The following is a 22,258-nucleotide window of genomic DNA, read 5'->3' on the forward strand; positions in this document are numbered from 1 at the left end:
TCTCTCTCTTTCCCTCTCGCTCCCTCTTCTTTCTCATTTTTCTCTTACCCCCCCCTCTCCCCTCTCCCCACCCATCAAACCCACCGCCTCCCGCTTGCTTTTCCTCCCCACCACATCTTCTTTTTCGTTCACCTGTTCTTCCCCTCACCACCATCACGTCTCTCCTACTTACTGATGCTTGCTGTGTCTTCCCTAGACACACACACACACACACACACACACACACACACACACACACACACACACACACACACACACAGGTCTAGCCTCCTATCTCATTTGCCTCTATACATTTTACCGGTAAACCTGTTACATCTCAGAAGTGTTAGTTTGTCTCAATGTATTATGTGCCTTTTTCTCTTTTTATTCTTACCGTATTGAGTCAAACACAGAAGTATATTTTGCAAATACGTACAATGTCTCCCTAAACCCTACATGCAGTACTACAAGTTTGTGCTTAATAAGCTCAAAGCAAACTAAAAGAAAGTTCAGCTTGTCGGAATGGGTTAAGGAAAACAGCAATCTCTCAAAATCAGTGTTTTGTTTCTTTCCCTACCGGATCAGTTGCGTAACCTGAACATGTGAGGAGCTGAACTTTATGGACGGGGGATGAGTGAGAGGCAATAAAGCATGGGGAAGAGAGAAAGCAAAGAAAGGGAAAGGGGGGAGTTGAACATACAAGCATGCAGCTGGCTAACAAGGCCAAGCAGCCAGTCATTTCCTGGGGAACATGAGGCATGTGTGGAGGAATAGGGAGTTGGGAAGGAAAAGGACAACTGTCAGAAGCTCAGTGATTTATTTTTCCCTCGGAGGGATTTTTCACCACTGGCTTTCAGTGCCACATGTGTGTGTGTGTTTGTGTGTGTGTGTGTGTGTGTGTGTGTGTTTGTGTGTGTGTGTGTGTGTGTGTAAAATACACACAAACTCGTGCATGCATGCATAGAGAGACACAGACACACACTCGCATCGGATGGGAATAAAAGCCTACATTTCCCATCATTGAGTATTCATCCCATTTTATTTTGACAGAGGTCCTGTAAGTGTGCCGTAAATCTTTAATTTCACTGAGCTGACCTCTTTTTTCTTCTCTTCTCTCTTTTCTCTCTCCAGCGTACGTACCCGAGGACGAGCTTAAGGCAGGCGATCAGGAGGAGGAAGAGCACCTGGAGGATGACGGCCTCTCATTAGACGGACAGGACACTGAGTTTCTGTGCAACGAGGAAGAGGAGGACGCTGATGCTGACGCTGATGCTGATGCTGATGCTGATGCTGATGCTGATGCTGATGGAGGCCAGCCACCTAGTTACAGAGACTCTCCACTCAGTAATGGCACTAACCCAGATGCTGGATACGGCTCTCCCCTCAGCGATGCCAGCGACAGGCTTACGGACTTCAAGAGCACCCCCTCCATGGAGGCTCAGGAGAGGGATGGCACGGCTTTGGCCTTCCGCCCCAACAACGGCCTCTCTTTCCAGGACAGCCTGGCTCAGATGAAAGCCGTCTATGCAAACCTCATCTCAGATGCCTCCTGGTCCAGCATCACAATGGACATCATGAAATCTAAGCCTGCTGCAGCCGGAAGCATCAACAGTGCCCTCACCACTCCAGAACCGGCCCCTGCTGCTTCTGTTTCCACAACTCCAACCCCAAACAAGAACAGTGGGGTCAACATGGCCAGCAGTCACCATAATGGCAGGAGCTCCGGCAACGCTCACAACCACACAGGCAGCGCAAGTGGCAATACTAATGGCACAGCGGCTAGCTCTGTTGGCAGCCACAGTGCAACCAGCAGCAACGGGGGCAGCGGTGGTGGTGGGGCTACAAATGGCGGCGGTGTAGCCTATGACTGGCACCAGGCAGCACTTGCTAAGACTTTTCAGCAGAACCCCTACCACCTTTTACCAGAGCCCAGCCTCTTCAGCACAGTGCAGCTCTACAGGCAGAACAACAAGCTGTATGGCTCTGTTTTCACCGGTGCGAGCAAGTTTCGCTGCAAAGACTGCAGCGCTGCCTACGACACACTGGTGGGTTTGACCGTCCACATGAACGAGTCAGGCCACTATCGAGACGACAACAAGGACAAGGAGGAGGAGCATGGCAAGCGCTGGTCCAAACCACGCAAGCGCTCCCTGATGGAGATGGAGGGGAAAGAGGACGCCCAGAAGGTGCTCAAGTGCATGTACTGTGGCCACTCCTTTGAGTCTCTCCAAGATCTCAGTGTTCATATGATCAAGACCAAGCATTACCAGAAAGTGCCTCTCAAAGAACCAATGCCAGCCTTGGCAACTAAACTGATGGCCACTTCGGCTAAAAAACGAGCTTTACAGGAGGCTATAGTCTCCCCGTGCTCCCCAGACTCTCTTCATGCACATAGTGGAGGTGGAAATGTATCCCTTGGGGATGTTGGGAAAGATGCTAAATCTGCAGGTAACCCCTACGTCACGCCAAACAACCGTTATGGCTACCAGAATGGTGCCAGCTACACATGGCAGTTTGAAGCTCGTAAAGCCCAGATCCTCAAATGCATGGAGTGTGGGAGCTCTCACGATACACTGCAACAGCTGACTGCCCACATGATGGTCACGGGTCACTTTTTGAAAGTCACAAATTCTGCATCCAAGAAGGGCAAACAGCTGGTTTTTGACCCAGTGGTGGAAGAGAAGTTTCAGTCAATCCCACTGCCACCAACCACTACCAGACTCCCTGTTCCTGGTATTGTTAAGTCCCAGCCTGTGTCCCCCGCCCTCTCCTCTTGCTCAGAGGAAAAGAGGGAAGGAGGTGAGGATGAAAAGATGGAAGGTGTTGTGTCCCTAGAGAGAAAAATCAAGGAGGAGAAAGATGACTCAGGTGAGAAATCTGAGACTGACACCACATCATATAAATACCTTAGAGAAGAAGATCTGGAGGAGGCACCAAAAGGGGGTTTAGACATTCTGAAATCCCTTGAGAACACTGTATCTAGTGCCATCAGCAAGGCTCAGACAGGGACACCCACGTGGGGTGGCTATCCTAGCATTCATGCAGCCTACCAGCTTCATGGTGTCCTGAAAAGTTCTTCTACCCATCTATCCCCATTGGTCCAGAGTGTCCAGATGCAACCGATGTTTAACAGTGGGCTACGAGGCCTTGTAACTGACCACAACTCAATCATCCACTCTCCCCGGAGCCCTTCCTCCCCTACCCCCCTCAGAAGCAATGTAACTGCCATGGAGGAGCTTGTGGAGAAAGTGACAGGGAAAGCTGCCACTGTGAAGAAAGAGAAGGAGGAGAAGATGGTGAGTCTGGAACGATGCCGGCCCCCGTCGTTAGTAAAATCCCCTTCCCCTGCACTGAGAGAGCAGAGAGAACAATTAACATCTCCAAATGACCTTTCTGTAGGTAAACCATCTGGTATGAGAAGTAGCAGCCCCGGCAGTGTAGATTCGCAGCTCATCTGCAAGAAGGAGCCCAAAGAGAGCCTACTAGACGGCCACAACAACCATTCAAAGAATGGCTCAGAGGTGCGCCGGTCCCCTGTAACTAATGGCAACAGTCTTGGCATTATCACCGATCACTCACCGGAAAGCCCTTTCATCAACCCTCTCAGTGCACTCCAGTCAATCATGAACACACACCTGGGTAAGGCCTCCAAACCAATAGGCCCAGCTGCAGACCCTCTATCGATGCTTTACAAAATCAGCAACAGCATGATAGATAAGCCAGCTTTCAACTCAACTCCTCAGGGCAAGACAGCTGAGCCCGTCAACCACTATAAGCTGTATGAAAACAACGACCAGCCCATAGACCTGAGTAAAAGTAAGTCCACCCATAACAATAACAGCAACAACAACAACAGCAGCAGTAGTAGTAGTATGCTCATGGCCAACAACAATGTAAATGGTAACAAACCCCTCATTTCCCTCCCCGACTCAGTCTCCTCTCCTCTGAGAGAGAATGCTCTGATGGACATTTCTGATATGGTCAAAAACCTCACTGGAAGACTGACGCCCAAATCTTCAACCCCCTCCTCCATCTCAGAGAAGTCAGATGCCGATGGTAGTGCATTTGAGGACGCCCTAGAGGACCTCTCCCCAGTGCAGAAGAGGAAAGGGAGGCAATCCAACTGGAATCCCCAGCACCTGCTCATCCTCCAGGCCCAGTTTGTCTCCAGCCTGAGGGAGACCCCGGAGGGCCGCTTGGCCATGACTGACCTGGGCCCGCAGGAAAGGGTCCACATATGTAAGTTCACAGGCCTCTCCATGACCACCATATCCCACTGGCTGGCTAATGTCAAGTACCAGCTGAGACGGACTGGGGGCACCAAGTTTCTCAAGAACATGGACTCGTGCCAGCCGGTGTTCCTCTGTGGTGACTGTGCCTCCCAGTTCAGGACTCCCTCCGCCTACATCGGCCACCTGGAGTCTCACCTGGGCTTCAGCATGAAGGACCTGTCCAAGCTGTCAACGGAGCACCTACGGGAGCAGCAGGCTGCCTCAAAGGTGATCACAGACAAAATGACATTCGGCAGCCCCCTGTTAGCCTTGACCACGTCAGAGGACGACACAAGCTCTGTGTACCAGTGCAGACTTTGCAATCGGACATTCGTCAGCAAACACGCAGTCAAACTGCACCTCAGCAAGACCCACGGCAAGTCTCCAGAGGACCACCTGGTGTTTGTCACTGCTTTGGAGAAACTGGAGAAGATAGACAAGATGGAGAAAGTTTAAAGTGTGGACTAATGCTGAGGTTAGAGACTGACAGCTGTGGAACTGATTAGAATTTCATTGCACTAAAATGACATTGTTCACAGTTACTGCACTGGGCCGAACTGAGCCGCCAGAAAAATATCGGTCTTATTTTTGTTTTTGTTGTGATAACTGCCTGACTGGACCATGTTTTTTTTTTTTCATGTTGATTTGTTTCTGTTTTGCCAAGCTTTTTTACACTTATTTTGTAATATATTTATATGCTATTTGTCTGATCTGTGCATGTATTTTAGTGAATCAAGGTTAAACACAAGATTTTAATCTTTTCATGGCAAAAATACAACTACTGCTTCATTGATAAAAAAAAGTGGTGAGCGGCAAAAAGAATTGGTGGAAGAGAAAACTGTATAATACTTGATATGAAGAAGGTGATAATTAAATGTATACACCAAACGAATGAAAGAATACCCTGAAAGACTGAAGTAGCACCTTAGACAGTTGAATTTTGAGTTTGTAAAGAGAACATGTTTTTGAAATATCTTGCATTTGTCAAAATCAGATTGATTTTTAAAAAGATCAAGGTTTTATCATTTCCCCCCTATCCTTTTTTTTTTTTTGGGTTCCTGTCCCTGCGATGTTTTTGATGATGAATGGCCTGCTCATAAATCTGTCAGTGTATAAGAAGAAAAAAAAAAAAGATTATTTGAACATTTGGAAAAATGAAATGCTGCTTCTGGTTACGAGTCAATCAGTGCAAATGAATGGCCGTCAGTATGCAAGTTTTTGCTCCAAAAAACGTTTCCTTGTTGTGAAGTATCACCTTATAGCAATTTTCCAGTTGTATGGTTTGTTACAACTCTCTCTTTCTAAAGTGTGTCGCTTTATTCAACTGTAAAGAGAACAGTCCATTATACTGTATGTAAATGATTACAAGTGAAATGTCAGTACTCCATAAGACATATCTTACCATTTGAAAACAGCTCAACATTCTTTGTATCTTAAGGTGTGTGCATTCTCTAACTTTTATAATGTCATTTTATATACAAAAAAAATGATGAAAAATTAAAAACAGATGGTGTATATAGATATATGCTGTAGAGCTACAAAACATTTCCTTTTTTAAAGAAAAATACAAATTTAGCTTCTTTGGCTTGGTTTACAGAAAATGATTTTAATTATACTTGCATCCGATTTGATGCATGAAATGGTGTGTAAAAATAAATAAGCGATGCACAATGACTATACATTTCAATGTTTTATCGACAATATTGTAAAAAAAAAGACATTTCTAGCACCGATTAGTTTGTTTAATTTCTTTCTCAATTGTAAAATAAACCCCAAAGCAGTTGTTAACAGTCATACACTTGTGGTTGTGTGTTCATTTATCACAATTCTGCACCAAACTCGACATGTTTACAGTACACCTTGTTATCACCTGTTACACTCATATTCAATCTTATCCAGTGACTTCCTTATCCCTTTAAGTTAACCTCAACTGTTGCATTGTAGAGGTGAGACTAAAATGCTCTAGTCTTACTGTAGAACTAGTGCATATTTAGTGTTCTTCAACAGGCCTGCTTCTATGTTCCCATAATTTTAAGAGATAAAAAGAAGTCACTCGTTTCATACTTTAAAACTGATGACTGAGCCACGTCATATTACCCACGATTATTAGAATGATAAGCCTTTAAGGGTGCCTATTGTACTGTAAGAAACCCATGCTAGGCTTGTGACTGGCCTTCGGAGGGCCCGTTCTGAAAGAATCAGTGTTGCATTAATGACGGCAGTGTACTTTCGCCTGTCTTCTTGGAACGAAATCAGATGGGTGTCTGTTCTGCTTGATACAGCCCTCCTGACTGGACTGAGTGAACCATCCAATAATTAACCCAACTATTCAGATGATACATAAGCAGCACGCCACAATCTCTCTCTGATCAACTGCAACACTGCCGGGGGGGCGCTGCAGTCAACCGGCATTACTGGGAAATCTGGCAATGTGGAGAGATTATAATTAAACCTGAATCAGATCTTAAATCTGATGTGGGTTTTTTTTTCAGACACTACTCATCCAAGTTGCCAGCATCACAGCCAACATCGAAAGGCACATGTCGACTGTAAATTCCTAGATTTTCTAAACATCTCTTTGTGTTTTAGCAAGTTTGTTCGGATGAAACATCTGTGCAGGATCGAGTGTCACTTTGGTATTGTTATTGAGAACATGGTTTATTGATTTAGAATGTTTTTGATTGGCTCAGCCGGCATGTCACTGTCTTAGGTCAGTCAAAAATGACGTAGCTTTGTGCAACAAAAACCCCCCACTGTAATTTCCCTATCCACCTCATTGACTTTGATTTCATTGCCTCTAAATGCGTATCTGCATGGTTACTTGCAAAGCGTGACAGACTATTTTTTTGCACCTTTTCGACTAATCAGGAAACGTCTAACGTCATCCTCGAGTCTCTTTTATGCACTTTGGTCACAGCTTTTCCTATCCCTTTCTGATTTTTCTTAGTCTTCTTCTTAGCATGCTGTTGTTTCTATCCTAAATTTCACATCTGACTGCATGTCATGTATCATACAGCCATAACATTTGGCTTTAGTCAGAGCGCTAAAAAAGTGAATAATTGTCTACAGTGACCTCTAGTTGACCCCCCACCTTCCTCCCTTTAGCCAAAAGTAAGCGGCTAGTTGTGGGCTTTCTTTTTTCTTCCCCATTCAGCCCCTGCAGGTAAAACATATGCATCAAGGAATTTGATCTCTCATCTGGCCCTCATGTCTCAAGTTTCTGATAGAGTACTCACAGTGCCAGCCTTTGTACGGATGACGCCATGCCGCAGTGTTATGACTTCCATTGCTCACCCACTCACAACGTGTCTTTCGTGTCGGCTGAGTCAGTCACACACACACTCACTCTCTCTCTTCCCCAGCCATATTAGCACGAGTGTCTCTGTGCAATTACACACCTCCTCGATCCGGCTGCACCTCGCTGTGTTGATACACGGATTCAGTGACAAAGGAAACACAGGCAGAGAGAGAGAGAGAGAGAGAGAGAGAGAGGAAGCAGATTAGCCCGGGCTGAAGATGCAGCATCCTCCAGTTAAAAAAAGGGGAGCTTGCTAGAGTTGGGTTATAAGACAAACAAGGCAGATAAACAAGCAACATTTGGACGAGATAGTGTTCCCCCTTGCAAACCAGAAATAAAAAAACACCTTGTAGGTTTAATACCCCCACAGCTAAAACCTGTAATTTTTTTTGCTGCTCCGTCAGATAGCTGCTGAGCCGATAGAGACTCCTTCCTTTTCTTTTGTTAGGGATCAGCGCACTGTTTCCTGTGCGTATTCTATGTAAATTACATGCGATAATCGCCACGCACGGGGCACAATGCTGATGTTCCCGCGGTGCAAAACGGAAAAACCAGAGAGAGGTAGATAAACGCAGGCATTGGGCTATAGATTTGCATAGCCTTTTGTGTTTTTCTTTCGCGGGGCGCTGCTGAACGTGAGCCCTGAGGATTGGTAGGGATTTCCTCCAGGTTTTGTATAAGTAAATGCCTGCTTCCTCTCAGAGGGCTGGGACCCATTATGTACAGCAGACAAGAGGTGGGTGTGTAGACAGAGGGGCACAAATGGAATAACAAAATCACCTGGGCTGGTATGGGAGCACGGGGAGGGAGCATTAACCTGAGCAAATGGTGCCTGCTTCTGCCCAGATAGAACAGGATATATGTGGTGTTTGCATAGGAATTTGTGTGCTACACACTGCAGGTCTGTAGCCTACATTTCATCAAGCATACTAAATATATTTGTGACACCAGCAAGAGACAGTGGTAGATCAGGTGTCACCCAATGGAGTCACAGTGAAGTCAAGCTAAATATGGTGTACTTCTGATGTTTGATCTCCTCTCAGAAAAGTTCACCTCTGGAGCTCCGAGGTGTGTTATAACCTTGTGTGTGTGTGTGTGTAATTCATGCAGCCTATACCGGTCTTTTGTTAGGCTTGGTATGTTCTTGGTCGTAGCTCCTGGTTTCTATATGATAAAGGCAGGAAGATGATCGTCAGCCATGAAACAAAAGGCAAAGCCTCCCGCTGAGGATCCCTGCTTGCGTCTGCCGCGTATAAGCCTCCAACTTTGCAACACAACTCCCGACGTATAGGTTTAATACCCCTTTTCCAAAATACTTCAAAACCAAGCCAAACAAACAATGTCTCGCAGAGAATCAACAAACAAAGCCACGACGACTAGAGAGCCTTTGTACTGGATCACATAAATAAAGTCGCAAGAAATCTGTTTGGATCCTGATAAAAACTGCTCATTGTGGAGAGTGCATTCAGGAGGGAAAGTTATCAGTATTCATGTGGAGCACAAGATGCCTGACTCAACTCTATTTTTATGACGATTTAAGTCAGTTTGTAGACTTGGTTCAGCTGTGCCACTAAGCTTCACGCTGTAAAAAGTGTAGCTTCTGTGACAATTCTGACCGTCCAAACATGCTAACAAAAAAGGTCATGTGTAACAATGGGTTCTGTTTGGGCCACAATGGTTTTTTTTTTATTTTGGGACAGCATAATCACAGGAAAGTGGTGCACACAACACTTTATGTTTACTTATAACAGCACAACCGTGTTTACTGTACTAACAAACAGCAATAAGGGTACTGGGAAACTACAACGCTTTATTTTCAACTGTATTCATTTCATCAAATTTTTTTTTCCTAGAATTTATATAAATGTGCATATAGGTTCTGCGGAAATAGTTTTCTTTACTAGAAAAGGCCTATCAGGGCTTGACAGCAAAATATGTTGTAGTCTTATATAACATGTTTACCATGCAGTAAAACATAAAAGAATTAATGACATTTTTGACCCACAGAAAAAAATCAAACCCATCCATTGTTTTCAAATATTTTAATTAATACGAGAATACATCTATATACAGCTTTAACCAGCCTCTCCATTGTTGTGCATATCATTAGCTACACAAGTAAAAAAGCAAGGTATGTTATTTGTTCTTTAATGATTCAGACGCATAGAGAAAGCTGAAAGGGAAATGTTGAAAAAAATCCTTCCATATACAGGCAAACCAGTGTAGAACCTCCATGCCACGGTTAACAGAGTGAGGCACTCCAGCTGCTGTCAGTAGCAGTGTATTTGTATTTCTTTTGATGGACACGCGGCACTCTTTCATCAAGGTGGGTTTATTTTGTGGTGGGAGGGTTTGATGTGACAGAGTTGTCTTTGGAGAATGATGGTGTTTGACAGCGGCGGGCTAACGGATGTAGGGGGGGATCATCTGAGTCTGCCAAGCCCTTTAGTTATGATGCGGTGCTGCTGGATGGCGAACTGCAGGTGTGTGTGTGTGTGTGTGTGTGTGTGTGTGTGTGTGTGTGTGTGTGTGTGTGTGTGTGTGTGTGTGTGTCGCACCATGGGCCCTTCATCCATCACTAGCAACGGACAAAACACAAAGCATACAAGGGGGGATGAAATGTTTACTCCATCTTTGGTGTGGATGAGGGATGTGGTTTAACAAAACAAGATGCGATACCTATCCATTCTGTTCTCCCACTGCCCTGTACTCTTTCTCTCTTTTTTTTCTTCTTCTTCTTTCATCCTCTTCTTTGTAGTGGCAATGGCTGTTTGCTTGGTCGTGCGTTTCTGTGTATTCATTTCTTTGACTTGTTTCGACGTGTCATAAACGACATAACCGTTTTTCCCCAGGACATTTTAATAACAATTCTTTACCTCTGATACCTCTTTCTACACTTTATTGGTTTGAAAGCTAATCCAGCTCCATGGCTGTTTGTTAAATCATACATATTGTCATCATTATTCTGACTTGCATTAAGGCTTATAATAAACCATACTACACTTTTCAAGGACAATTATATAAAAAAAAGTCTTAACCTGAGATTCCAGCACAATAAATGTATCTCTTACATTTTTTTTTATTCCATGTACACCTTATTTGTGTAACATCTAATCTGTCTTCATTTGCCTGATCACCTGGGGACATGTCTATAGCTACAATAATAATCCCTATATGAAAGATTAATGACACCCCCCCCTACCCCCTATTATTCTGTGTGTGTGTATATATGTATGATTTAGTCATTGACCTCTCAGGGGTTCCTTTTCTGAATATGAGAACTACCATGTCCCTGTCATTCCCTATTTCAAATCAAAGAGGTCAACACAGAAAAATGTCTCAAAACCAATTTGTGTTTCAAAGAGACCCCTTGAGAAATGGTGGCACGTGGATGTGTTTGATATGCACAAAGACACTTATCCCTTATCTATCTTTTCAGAGAGAGAGAGAGAGAGAGAGGAAAGAGAGGAGAGGGAGATAGAGGGGGTGAAGTGCTCCAGGAATCAGTGCTGCTGCTGCCTTCGTGAGATATGATGTTGCTTGATTTTGATCATTGACATTTGCTTTTTCATGCATCCCCCGAAAAACAAGGCCTCCCTTCCATTAAGGAATTATTCAAATGACCTTCAACAGTGCATGTTTTCCTACAGTTTTGTTGTGGGAATATGAGAACACATACTGACATCTCAATTACTTATGCAGGGCTCAGAGTAGGCCCAGTGGATGCAATCACCGTGTGTGCAATCCTCAGTCACTCCGAATCACAGAGGCTCCCGGACAGACACACATAATTCAGACAAGTCAGACGGCATTTGCATACAAAGACAAAAAAAAAAGAAGAAAAAAAAAAGAAAAGAGGAGGATAAAATGAGAGAGAGAGATCATAAATAAAAAATGCACCATCTTGAGCAGTGGGGGGGTGGGGGGGGGGGATGAGAGAGGGAGGGAGGGAGGGGAGACCGGTAAATTGTTTTAAAAAGGTCTAACATGTCACTGCTGTGTAAGTTAAAGGGTAAGACCGACATACAGAGCGGATACCCGGCCTATGACATTTATTTTGGTGTCGTATATCTTGGACTGAAAAATAAATACATTCGTATTCAAAGCCATGCATTGTTTCAGTTATTATGATTAGTGATTATTAAAAATATTATGGTATCACTTCTGGGCTTATTTGGAAATATTTATTTAAAATTTTTTTAATTTACAATTACAATTATTATCATTTCAGCACAAGAATGAACATATTGAAACATATTAAAGAGTACCAGTACTAAATAATACTGACCTCTACATGTTAAATACCACAGTGGTCAAACTCCTCCTACATAAAGACCCTTACTCATCAAACACCATAGTCTAACACTGGACCAGACACTGTTGTCCATCTTTATCCCCTTTACAAGCAGAGTTATTTCCCCCCTTCCGCCCTTCTGGAGGTGACACACTGTCTCATGGTATCGTGATGGGTGGGTGTGGGGGTGTGCGTGGGTGAAGGGGGTAGAAGGGCTGAGGGCTGTTGAGGGCAGGCATGGAGAGGTGTAGGGGGGTGGTTTGCATGGGGAAGGCTAACCCGGCATCACGTCATTAGCGTGGCGATGGCGGGCGGAGATGCAGGGGCACCCTGACACATGTCACGGACAGCCAGCCCGAGAGCCCACGTATGAAGCTGACACGCTGCGCATAATTTATCCCCGTGACACGATCTGCATGCCGGGGTTGTTGATCTGTTGTGTTTGGTTTGGACATGGGCGCTCTGGCAGGGGAAGACAGAGGGCTGAGGGTGTGTGTTTGTGTGTGTTGGGGGGGTTATTATGCAGGTGGGGCGGGGGGGAGCAGGAAGAGGAGATCGGGGACGAAGAGGTGGCAGGGTGTTTGTGTGTTTAAGTGTGTGTGTGTGTGTGTGTGTGTGTGTGTGTGTGTGTGTGTGTGTGTGTGTGTGTGTGTTTTGGAGGGGTGGTGGAAGAGGCGGCATCTTGGTGTAGCACACGCTGAAGGGGGCGACACATTTGTCATGTCCACTGAGAAGCAACATAGGCCTACACACACAAACAAGTGCATTCAAATTCACTAATGCAGACCCCCAGACTCTAACACACACTCTCACACACACACACACACACACACACACACACACACACACACACACACACACACACACACACACACACACACACACACACACACACACACACACACACACACACACAAGCACACACACACACAAGTGCATTCACCCTTTGGCGATATGCATGTTGAGTCACAGTGACATGGCAGCCATAAATCCTGTCCCTTAAGACATCTGTTCATGAGTGAAACTGACTAATGTTGTTGAAATGACCCTCTTGTCATCCCATTGGACAGGATGGTTTTCAAAGCCTGGGCTGCAGTGTGGTGTTAAAGCACACAACGCCCACACCGCTTCCGATCAGCTGCACACCATTTTTGCTTCAGTGCCTCAATAAAGCGTTAATTAGATTAATATGCTGATGTGTGTGTGTGTGTGTGTGTGTGTGTGTGTGTGTCGGTGCTTTTTTTTTTGTAAAACCGGTTAATACCTTCAAAACATAAAAGCAAAGATAAAATTGCATAAAGGCTATAAAGGCCGAGACACATTTGGCTAAATTGTGACTATCTTTTAACAGGGATTGGTAAATGTGCGAGTGTGTTGATGTTTTGCGAAATGAATAAACATAAACAGTAATTTCATGATATATCAATTAGCCTACGGTTAACCTCTGGTGTTGTTTGTGATTCGTTGTATGTGTGTTTTTTGGGGGAAAGTGCTCATCAACCATCAACCATACTACACCCGTGCCCACCTCCCCTCCTTTGCCTGGCTTCGTTTATATGAATTATGCATATGACCAGCTTCGCCCCTCCCTCATCACACTGCTAATCCTTTGCCGTTGCCGCGGTAACCAACATGAGACATGACTGTGAGGTACAGTATGGAGCCTCAGGGCCTTTTTATCTCTGGACAGTCCTCATCCAGGGAGGGGTGGGGGGGAGGGGCCCAGCCATGGACCTGCATAGGCCCTGTGTAGGTCACCTGTCCACTGGTATTAAGGTACCCATGCTGGAGCTTGATAGGGAAATAATGTTCATTTTACTTCAGCTTTAAGCCTGTTTTACCATGAATTCCAAAAGCCAGGATGACATTGTATACAGATAGGCCAGATACAGTATTATGTTGTGGTGCCGGACATTCCAACCCAGGCATGATCAAAATTTTGGTCAGCTGTCTTGTGGTTTGAGCAGCATCCACAGTCCACAGTTTGACTCAAGGCTTCTGTCAAAAGGATGGGTTATAAATGACAGTGAGCGTGTTTTGATTTTATTTTTAGCGATACTTTGCGTGTTGTCGCTAACTTATGACTGAAGTGAACTTTACTACAGAACCACATCGGTAGCTACATGTTATTATTATTTTTCACCTTACTTTCTCGTAATGTAAATAGTACAAAGTAAAAAGGTGCTTCTGACTTGTTTGAAAAAAACTTTATTGGAATTGTTACTGGACATAACTGACTGTGTTCATTGTGAGATGAAACAGCGCCTGCAGCTTGAGGGCCATCCAGGAATACCACGCAGGGTTAATTAAGGAAGACTGAGAAACAAAACAACAAGTATATGTATTTATGTATGTAAGAATTATAATGCGTTGGACTTATATCACTAGAATTGTTGTCATTGTCAGTTTAATAAATAAACCCATAAGGACCCATGGTGACATTCACACACACTTTGAATGTCCTAAAATGTTCCTCATACAGGTTTATACTAGATTTTTACTCATTAAGTCCCTTAGTGACACATTCTCAACATCCTGGTGTGGTTGTCATGTGACAGCCATGTGACTGTGTCAGGAAGTGACTTCCCAAAGATTGCAGTGTGACAGTTGGGCACAATTGGAAAAATTAGCACATTTTAAAAGCTTGTTTTTTTGTTACTTAAGGTGAGTTAAAACCCATTTAACAATTCTAATGCTTTAATAGGGCGTCCTGTATTACATTTAACCTTGTCTGACCATATTTCATTAACACATTTATATAGAACAAGTAAGGTAAATGTCACCACTTACTGTAGTCTGTGTTCCATCTCATATTTTTCCTATAAGTAGAAATGGGTCTAGGTTCTTATGGGTTAAAAAGGTGAACACCTTAAAAAGTGTTTTTAAGGTGAGTAAATTATACACGTATCCGGGGTTAGGCTACTTGAAGGGTTGTGGTCACGTTCCTCAAGAAGTTGAAAGAATATTTCAAAGTTCACTCACAAACATCTCGTCATATAGGGAGTTGAGCCATTCAGTTAAATAGTAGGCCTATGTTTTTGCTTGTTAATTAAACAGCTGTAGGTAGGTTTCATATACCTTTCAGTGTTTGACCTGCGTCTCTTTGTCTCCCTGTTTAAGATGCACTACGCCACTCTCTGCCTCGCCAACCTTCAGAAAATGGTCACACTCATCTGTCAATTTCACAATTATGAGACAACAAACCTGATGGACATTCTTCAGGAGCATGCGATATGGAGAGCGCATCTCCAAACCAAGGTAAATGCACCGTATGTTTCACCACACTCTACCAAACAGGTAATTGTAAAACAACCATTCAGCAGCTTAGTTATACCATAATCCAAAGCAATCAGATGTTCTATTGACGTCTCACTCTTTAGTTAGAAATAAATACGTGCAGCTTTGCAGATATAAATATCAAAGGTTTTAAATGATGCTCAGACTGTGTTATATTTTGTCAAAAATTTGCCTCAAGACACAGATTGAATTCAAATGAGTTCTAATCACCATTGCTCTTAGTAGAAATCCCTTTTAACATAAATACGCCAACACTGAATAATTATTGTATTGTCTTAGAAAATCTTCTAAAATATATATGACTATACAGTTTATCTCTGCCTTTGATCCAAAGACAGAGACATTCACATGGTCGATTGATACATTTAAACATTTTCAGATTGTATGCAATTTTGACATTAAGTTGTAGTTTTCTTTTCAAGCTTAGGCTACTTATAGCTAAATATCCCTTAAAGGTGAAGTAAGTGGTTTATTTATGTTAATATAAGTGTAAAATCGCTCTTTATTCATACAGTGATCACTTACATAATGTGCGCGTTTCATAAAGCCGATCTCTCAGTCAGCTGCTTTGCATGTAATCGGTGAATAAACTTATTGTAGTATCCCGAAATTTTTATCCAATCAGAAGAGAGAACGCTACAAACCGACACTCATCTCAGTCATATATAGTATATACAGTGCACTCCATGGTCTCACTGCCGGTGCACGCCAGAGCAACATATGAGTGAATGTGTATGCGCCTACAATGGCGGAGCAGGTAAAAATCCTTCCCAATGTCTGTTTTGATGGTTTTTAATCATGTTTTATCACACTTATGGATCTGAGACGATGCTAGATAACTTGCTGCTTGAAGATGCATTAATGTGGTGACGTAGGGACGAGGGAGGGGACTGCTAACTGCAGTAACTGACAGGAAGTTATAGCTAAAAGAACCATTCCGCTTACAGCACCTTTTTAAGTGATCTTTATCACAATGGGCAAAGAATCATCACACAAGACGGGATGTGCCTACAAATGAACTAACCTCTGTGGTTTCTCCCTTACCATAGCCTGATCAATATCTTTTAATGTTAATATTACTTCAAGATCAGTTGTGTGGCCACAGACATTATTCCAATGTGCAGTGGATAGACTTTTACAACAGTCTGGCAAACCTGCAATGAAAGCCTTTAATGGATTTTAATGGAGCGCTTTAGTGTCCCGTAAAGCTCTAAATGCTGTTTTCTAAGACTTATATAAAATGAGGATTTCCCAGAGGATTTGAACACCTCAGGGGCACATAGCATTGTGCATTTGTTCTCTTTCTCTTAAGAACGTCGCTGTGTTTGTTTGGAAGCAGTTTCCCTGCATTACCCCCCAACCAGCTCAATCACTGCTCCCCGGTGACCTCCCACATTAGTGTTTTTTGTAGACAGAGGTTGCAAACAGGGATTCTTGGACTGCCGTGAAGACAGAAGACTATAAAAAAAGAGGCCCTTTTTTGTGAGCTGAATAACTGGCTCATGTGTTGCGTGAACGCTGGGGTTTCAATTTGTGATTCCACGTGTGAAACATCCATTTTTTTAGTCGTGGGAAAAACAAATCTGAATTTATACTATGTACGACTCCGTTCAATTATGGCAGGCTATTGTTTTTTTGTTCATCCAACACAGTGGGTGGGGACGGTAATAAAGTGAAACATATGATTACGATTGGCTATTGTGTACACTCTTTAAATGTTATAGTGTTTTCATTTTGTTGAGGACCCTTTAGATGGCCCCCTGGACCGAACACCTCACCACTCTGGTGTAAATTGTAAGAAACAAAAGTAATGGAAAAATGAAGCATACTGTCATTATAGGCAGCTTGTACTGTATGTGATGGCCCCGTTGTTATTTTGAACTTGTTGATTTGACAGCACCATCGGTTTATTAAAGGTTAACTGCCTCCACACTTATGAAGCGTACTTTTCTCACTGTACGCAGAGTTGATAACATGCAGTGGATTGTCTCTCAAAAGTTTGTCTCCTGCTCTGATAAAAGAGTATATGACAGCTTTAGTCATGCCACGTCTGGTATAAATAACTGAAGGATAGAAATGTAAACTCAACTTGAACTTAAAAATAAATGAGAAGTGAGAAAGTGGGAGATATACTGTATAGAAAACAAATGAAAGCTCACATTTAATTATACATTATTTTGATTAAGATGATTTACAAGTCAAAGCATCAGAGAGAAGAGTTAGTGTGCATGATATATAGTATCTCACATTGCTTTTTCTGATGGAGGCGTCTGCAGATGACTGAGAGCTTTTGGTAGATGTGGAGAGTGCAGATGGGCAGACAGTCCAGTTAATGGCCAGGCATCACCGTAGTGCTGGGGAGGCAGGAAGCCTCGGCTCCTGGCTGTTGATTTAATGGACAGCCTGCCACTTCCTTGTCACTTTACCGGGATAATTTTACTTCACCCATTGGGTGCATGTGAACCATACATATGTATGTGTGTGTGTGTATGTGTGTGTGTGTGTGTGTGTGTGTGTGTGTGTGTGTGTGTGTGTGTGTATTTTCAACAGACGTCAAGGGCGATTTCAAAAGAATAAAGTTGGGTCCAGACCAGGCTACCCTCTTTGGGCATATTCGCTCCTACGGTAGTTGGTTTAGGGAATTTCTCCATTATTTTTAATGCTGGTTTGGTCTCTTTTTCCATATACTGTTTGTGCGCACAAATTACACCAAAACCAAAACAGGCTTTTCTGCAGTCTTCTATACTACAGAGTTACATGTTGACAGAGAAACAAGTAATCCGTCTGTTGGAAGAACACTGGGAATAATGGCCTAAGACACGTTTTTTTTTACAAAATGGCTTCCCCGTACCAAATGTCTGACCGGAGACGGACCCCACTGCTCCCACATGGCACTTGTTGATAATGTCAGGGTTGGCCTTGTGTTTTTGCCATGTGAAACACAGCCCGAACCCATGTGTGAATGCAGTGAAGGCTTTCTCTTCACAACTGATGTGGTTTCTGGGTTCTCGTATGCCAAATGAACCTGACAAGAGCTGTTATCTCAAGCTGTAAAACCATCACCTGTGACTGATGGTTAATCATCAGTTCACTCACTACTGTATAGCAATATGCAAAACATTCGACCAGAAGAGTTTAAAAAAAACAGCTGGTTACCATGGTGACACTTTGCCCCATGCGAGGAGTCTGTGAATTGTGTTTCCTCTTCCTGACCCGCGGATGGAAGTGACACCATGTGACTGCGACAACGACAATTTTTTTTTATCCACGGCTATAGCCCCACCCAGCCTCCGACATCCAACACACACACACACACACAAACACCCTCCCCACCTCGCCCACCCTGCTTCTCCTTTGTTAAGCCAAGCTCGGAGTGCAATAGACACAGATGAAGGCGTGGAGAAAACACATGCCAAAAAGGCCCCCCTGCCACTCTCACTCTTGCACAGCGACAATGATAGGCTGTCATCACACAGCGATCAGCACTGTCACCCACAACATTGCAGCGCTCAAACACACACACACACGCAAACACACACACGTATACAAGTGTAGGCAGACACTAACACACACACACACACGACACAAACACGCATATATACACAGGCGTTCACACACGCACACACACACACATACACAGGACCCACGGCTGTGAAAATCCGCACCAGCCTCGACAACACTGACAACCAAGTCACTGCTGTCACTTCAGTTATTTTTACACCGGGGCCTGACAACACATCAAAAATCCCTCTCGCTATGGGAACAACATGAGACCACTGCATCAAGCCCATTAGACGCCACGTGTCACATCAAATATCTAATTATCTGCTATTCAATATTCCCAATTAAGTTAAGAGATGTTTCACATAATGCACAATTCACATCATTTTACCACGGCGTTTGTGTATGTAGAGCTGAGACGATGAAGCTAGGCCTAGCTGTGAAAATAAATAAATAATACATTAAAAATAAGTAAGAAAAAAAACACAGCTGCATTGCTGTCCTGTGTGACAGTAAGACGGCTGAGGTGGAGTGATCACTAGAAGTGGTTTAATCCGGTTTTTTTTTATGCACTTTCAATCTGAACAGAAACAAAGAGAAAGAGAAAGAGAGTCACTGAAAGACTTGTGGTGGGGTTCAAAAAAAAAGAGTGAACTTTTTTTGGCCGTGGCTGCTGTCAGCAAGCAGAAGGCAGCTACTATATGTGATGAGTGTGATTGGCGGCCGACGGCGGTTGAGATCAGTGGCAGGGCTGTGCGATGGATGCCATCTTGGCCGGCTTGTGATGTGCAGTTTGTCGCCCGGGCTTCACTAGGGAAAAAAGGAAAAGCCTTGAAAAAAATACTGCTGGCTGTCACTCAAAGAGAAATGTGCTTCCAAAAAAAAAAAAAAAAAAAAAAAAACCTTCAACCAAACACCTTTTTGTTTGCTATCTCTTCTTCACACAGCCATAAGCACGTGATGCACGGTGCAGTGGTTTAGTAGGAAATAAAAAAAGGAGAGTAAAGACTATAGTGTAGGTGATAGTCATTTGATATAGTGATTACTGAACAGCGAAATTTCTCTACCTACAGTGTTTCCTCTTTAACTTATGATACAGCTCACTATGGTAAGATCTAAAAGTGATTCAGCTTAAAAAAGGGGGGGGGGGGTAACCACAGTCAGCCTGGGTCACCCAAACCAATACATTTTCCTCTCCTGTTCTGTTTTGCCAGTATTCTTTAAACGCAATAACATTAACACTGGTAAATACAAGTTCTCATACCTGAATCATAAGGGAGGCCGTAAAATTCAATCCATGTGACTATATTCCATAAGTGTTTCATATAAGCATAACATGGTCCCTCACGTTCTGTGGATGAAATGTGGTTTCAGGTGGCGAAAACTAGGTTCAGGTTAACTAGAGCTACTTGGTTAAGATAAGGATACATATTTCCCTAATAGTTTGAATGAGTCAGTGTTCAATTTAAAAATATGGCCAACCATCCACCCCAACGTCCTTCTCGAAGAACAGTTTCACCCATACTAACGCCACATGCCACTAGCCTTTGTTTTAAATGCATACTGAAAGAGGCCAATTGTCAAGAAACAAATGAATACATGTCATTGTAAGCTTTTGTGCGAACAACCGAATATTTTCATTTATTGAGAGGACAGTCTTGAAAAACATTTATTGAGAGGACAGTCTTGAAAAAAAAGCATCAAAATCTTTCCATTATTTATGTCAAATATTTATGCTGATTCTATAGTCCATTATGTATTAACAAATGAAATAGGCTTGTCATAAATGGGTGCAGATTGGTGGCTGCGTAGAGGGATGCAAATATCCTTTCAAACCACCAGTCAACCAGCTCCCCCTCACTTCGGGGGGGGGAAATCTCTCCACTACCCCCCTCTCTGACTCCCTCACTCACCCCCATTTCTCCCCATTAGCCTCTTGTTTGCCATGACAGAGTGGGATTAAACACTGTGTAACATGTTACACTTCTGAGCAGCTCCCCTTTTTTTTCAACATTTAGTGACAAAACAGACAAATTAAGCCTTTGCCCCATTCATGCAACCCCCCCCCCCCCCCTCCCTCCCTCCATCCATCCACCCCCCCCCCCCCCCCTTGTATGTTTGTTGCCTGGAGCGAGGACCGACGCCTCATGGCAGATATAGTCACATAGAGAGTGAGGACGTTGGGGTCATCTTCGCCTGCGGGCACGGGGCCCCCTCGGAGCTGCGCTGGCCCAACCATTTCAACCCTTTAACCAAAATCCTAGAACAAAGTGGCAGTAGGCTGTATCTGCTGACCAGGAAGTAACACAATAACATTAGCCAACCGAAAACGACAAAAAAAAAGGACAGCATCAACGGCTGCTTTGCCATTAACCTATAACATGGTATGTCGCGTGGACATTTAAGCAATTTTTTTGGAATGTTTGCTAACACTTTAAGAGCTGCTGATTTAAGTAGCGTAAGAAAGAGACACTGCATGGAATAGCCATGACCCACCCACTGCATTATACTCCCAACACATTATCACAATATACATGTCTGTATAATGTAGCCTGCAATGATGGCCCTCAACATTCTCTTTGCCTGCTGCTAGGAATCAGTACCAGAATTAACGTTTCTATTACATGCGCTATTTATTCATGTACAACTGCGTACAGGATTTATATTTAACATTGATGGAAGATGTGTATGGATTGAAAATAGTGCGTGTACAACTGTACATATAATATGTCATTTGTGGATAAGTGGCCACAGGGTTATTGACACAATATGATGACGTTATGGTCAGATTGATGGCGTGTGGAGAGAAACTGTCCGTGTGTACGAAACATGGCTGTACAATTAGACTGCAATTCCCCTTTGTTTGCTTCGTTAATTCAGCCAGACATTGTGTTCATGTTTTTCTAGGGGGGAAAAGGTGGTTATTTTTATTGTATTAAAGCAATCAGTAGCAATATGACATATCCGTCCAACCATCATCATTTCCAGTATATTCCAGAAGTTGTGGTAGTGGTTGTCAGAAGCAGATAACCAGGTGTTTTTTTTTTTTTCATTGACATTCCAAAAAACTACAGTATGCCAATTTAAGAACTCTTGTTTTGGTAAGTAAACATACCAACTTTTCAGCTGCATCAATCAACATTTTTTCTATTTTTTTTCCCCAATTTCTAAACCTCACCTATTACGAAGCTCTTGGTTGGTCAGAAGTTTCATTTTCAGTACAACATTTTATTGGGTCCAATGTTAATTCCTGCAAAACTATGATCACATTCCAATTACATTGTACTTCATGTTAAGTAGGGTACTTGCAAATATTAGCATGCTAGCACTCCTAACTAAGATGATAAACACAGTGAAAAATACCTACATTTTCACAGTGAGTGGGTTATACATACATAATATATAATAGCTAATGTAGTTTAATTTATTGCAGACAAGACAAGAGTAATGTAGTTGCTCTGTATAACTCGGTATCAAATTATTTGAACAACTGAAACACGTTAAAAAAATGTTTTTGTAAAGTATTTTAGAATGCATCCTAAGCAAATGCAAAATCACGTTATTTAGTTCTCTGTTAATTAGATCCAACTGATTAAATGTAGAAAATAATTTGTAATG

The 22,258-nt window shown here is 43.0% G+C and overlaps 1 protein-coding gene across 2 annotated transcripts in view; it reads left to right on the top strand.

Annotated features, from left to right (window-relative positions):
* The window catches only part of LOC307259502 (teashirt homolog 1-like), a 38,036-nt gene extending 32,018 nt beyond the window's left edge, over positions 1-6,018 (top strand). For both annotated transcript variants that reach the window (XM_080039374.1, XM_080039375.1), the window contains one exon: positions 1,111-6,018. In XM_080039374.1, the coding sequence (XP_079895500.1) occupies positions 1,111-4,706 (3,596 nt within the window). In that variant the 3' untranslated portion in view covers positions 4,707-6,018. The remainder of the gene's footprint in view (positions 1-1,110) is intronic.
* The last annotated feature ends 16,240 nt before the right edge of the window (positions 6,019-22,258 follow it).

This window comes from Ammodytes marinus (assembly GCF_949987685.1).
Source record: "Ammodytes marinus genome assembly, chromosome: 13".
Taxonomy (NCBI): Eukaryota; Metazoa; Chordata; class Actinopteri; order Uranoscopiformes; family Ammodytidae; genus Ammodytes; species Ammodytes marinus.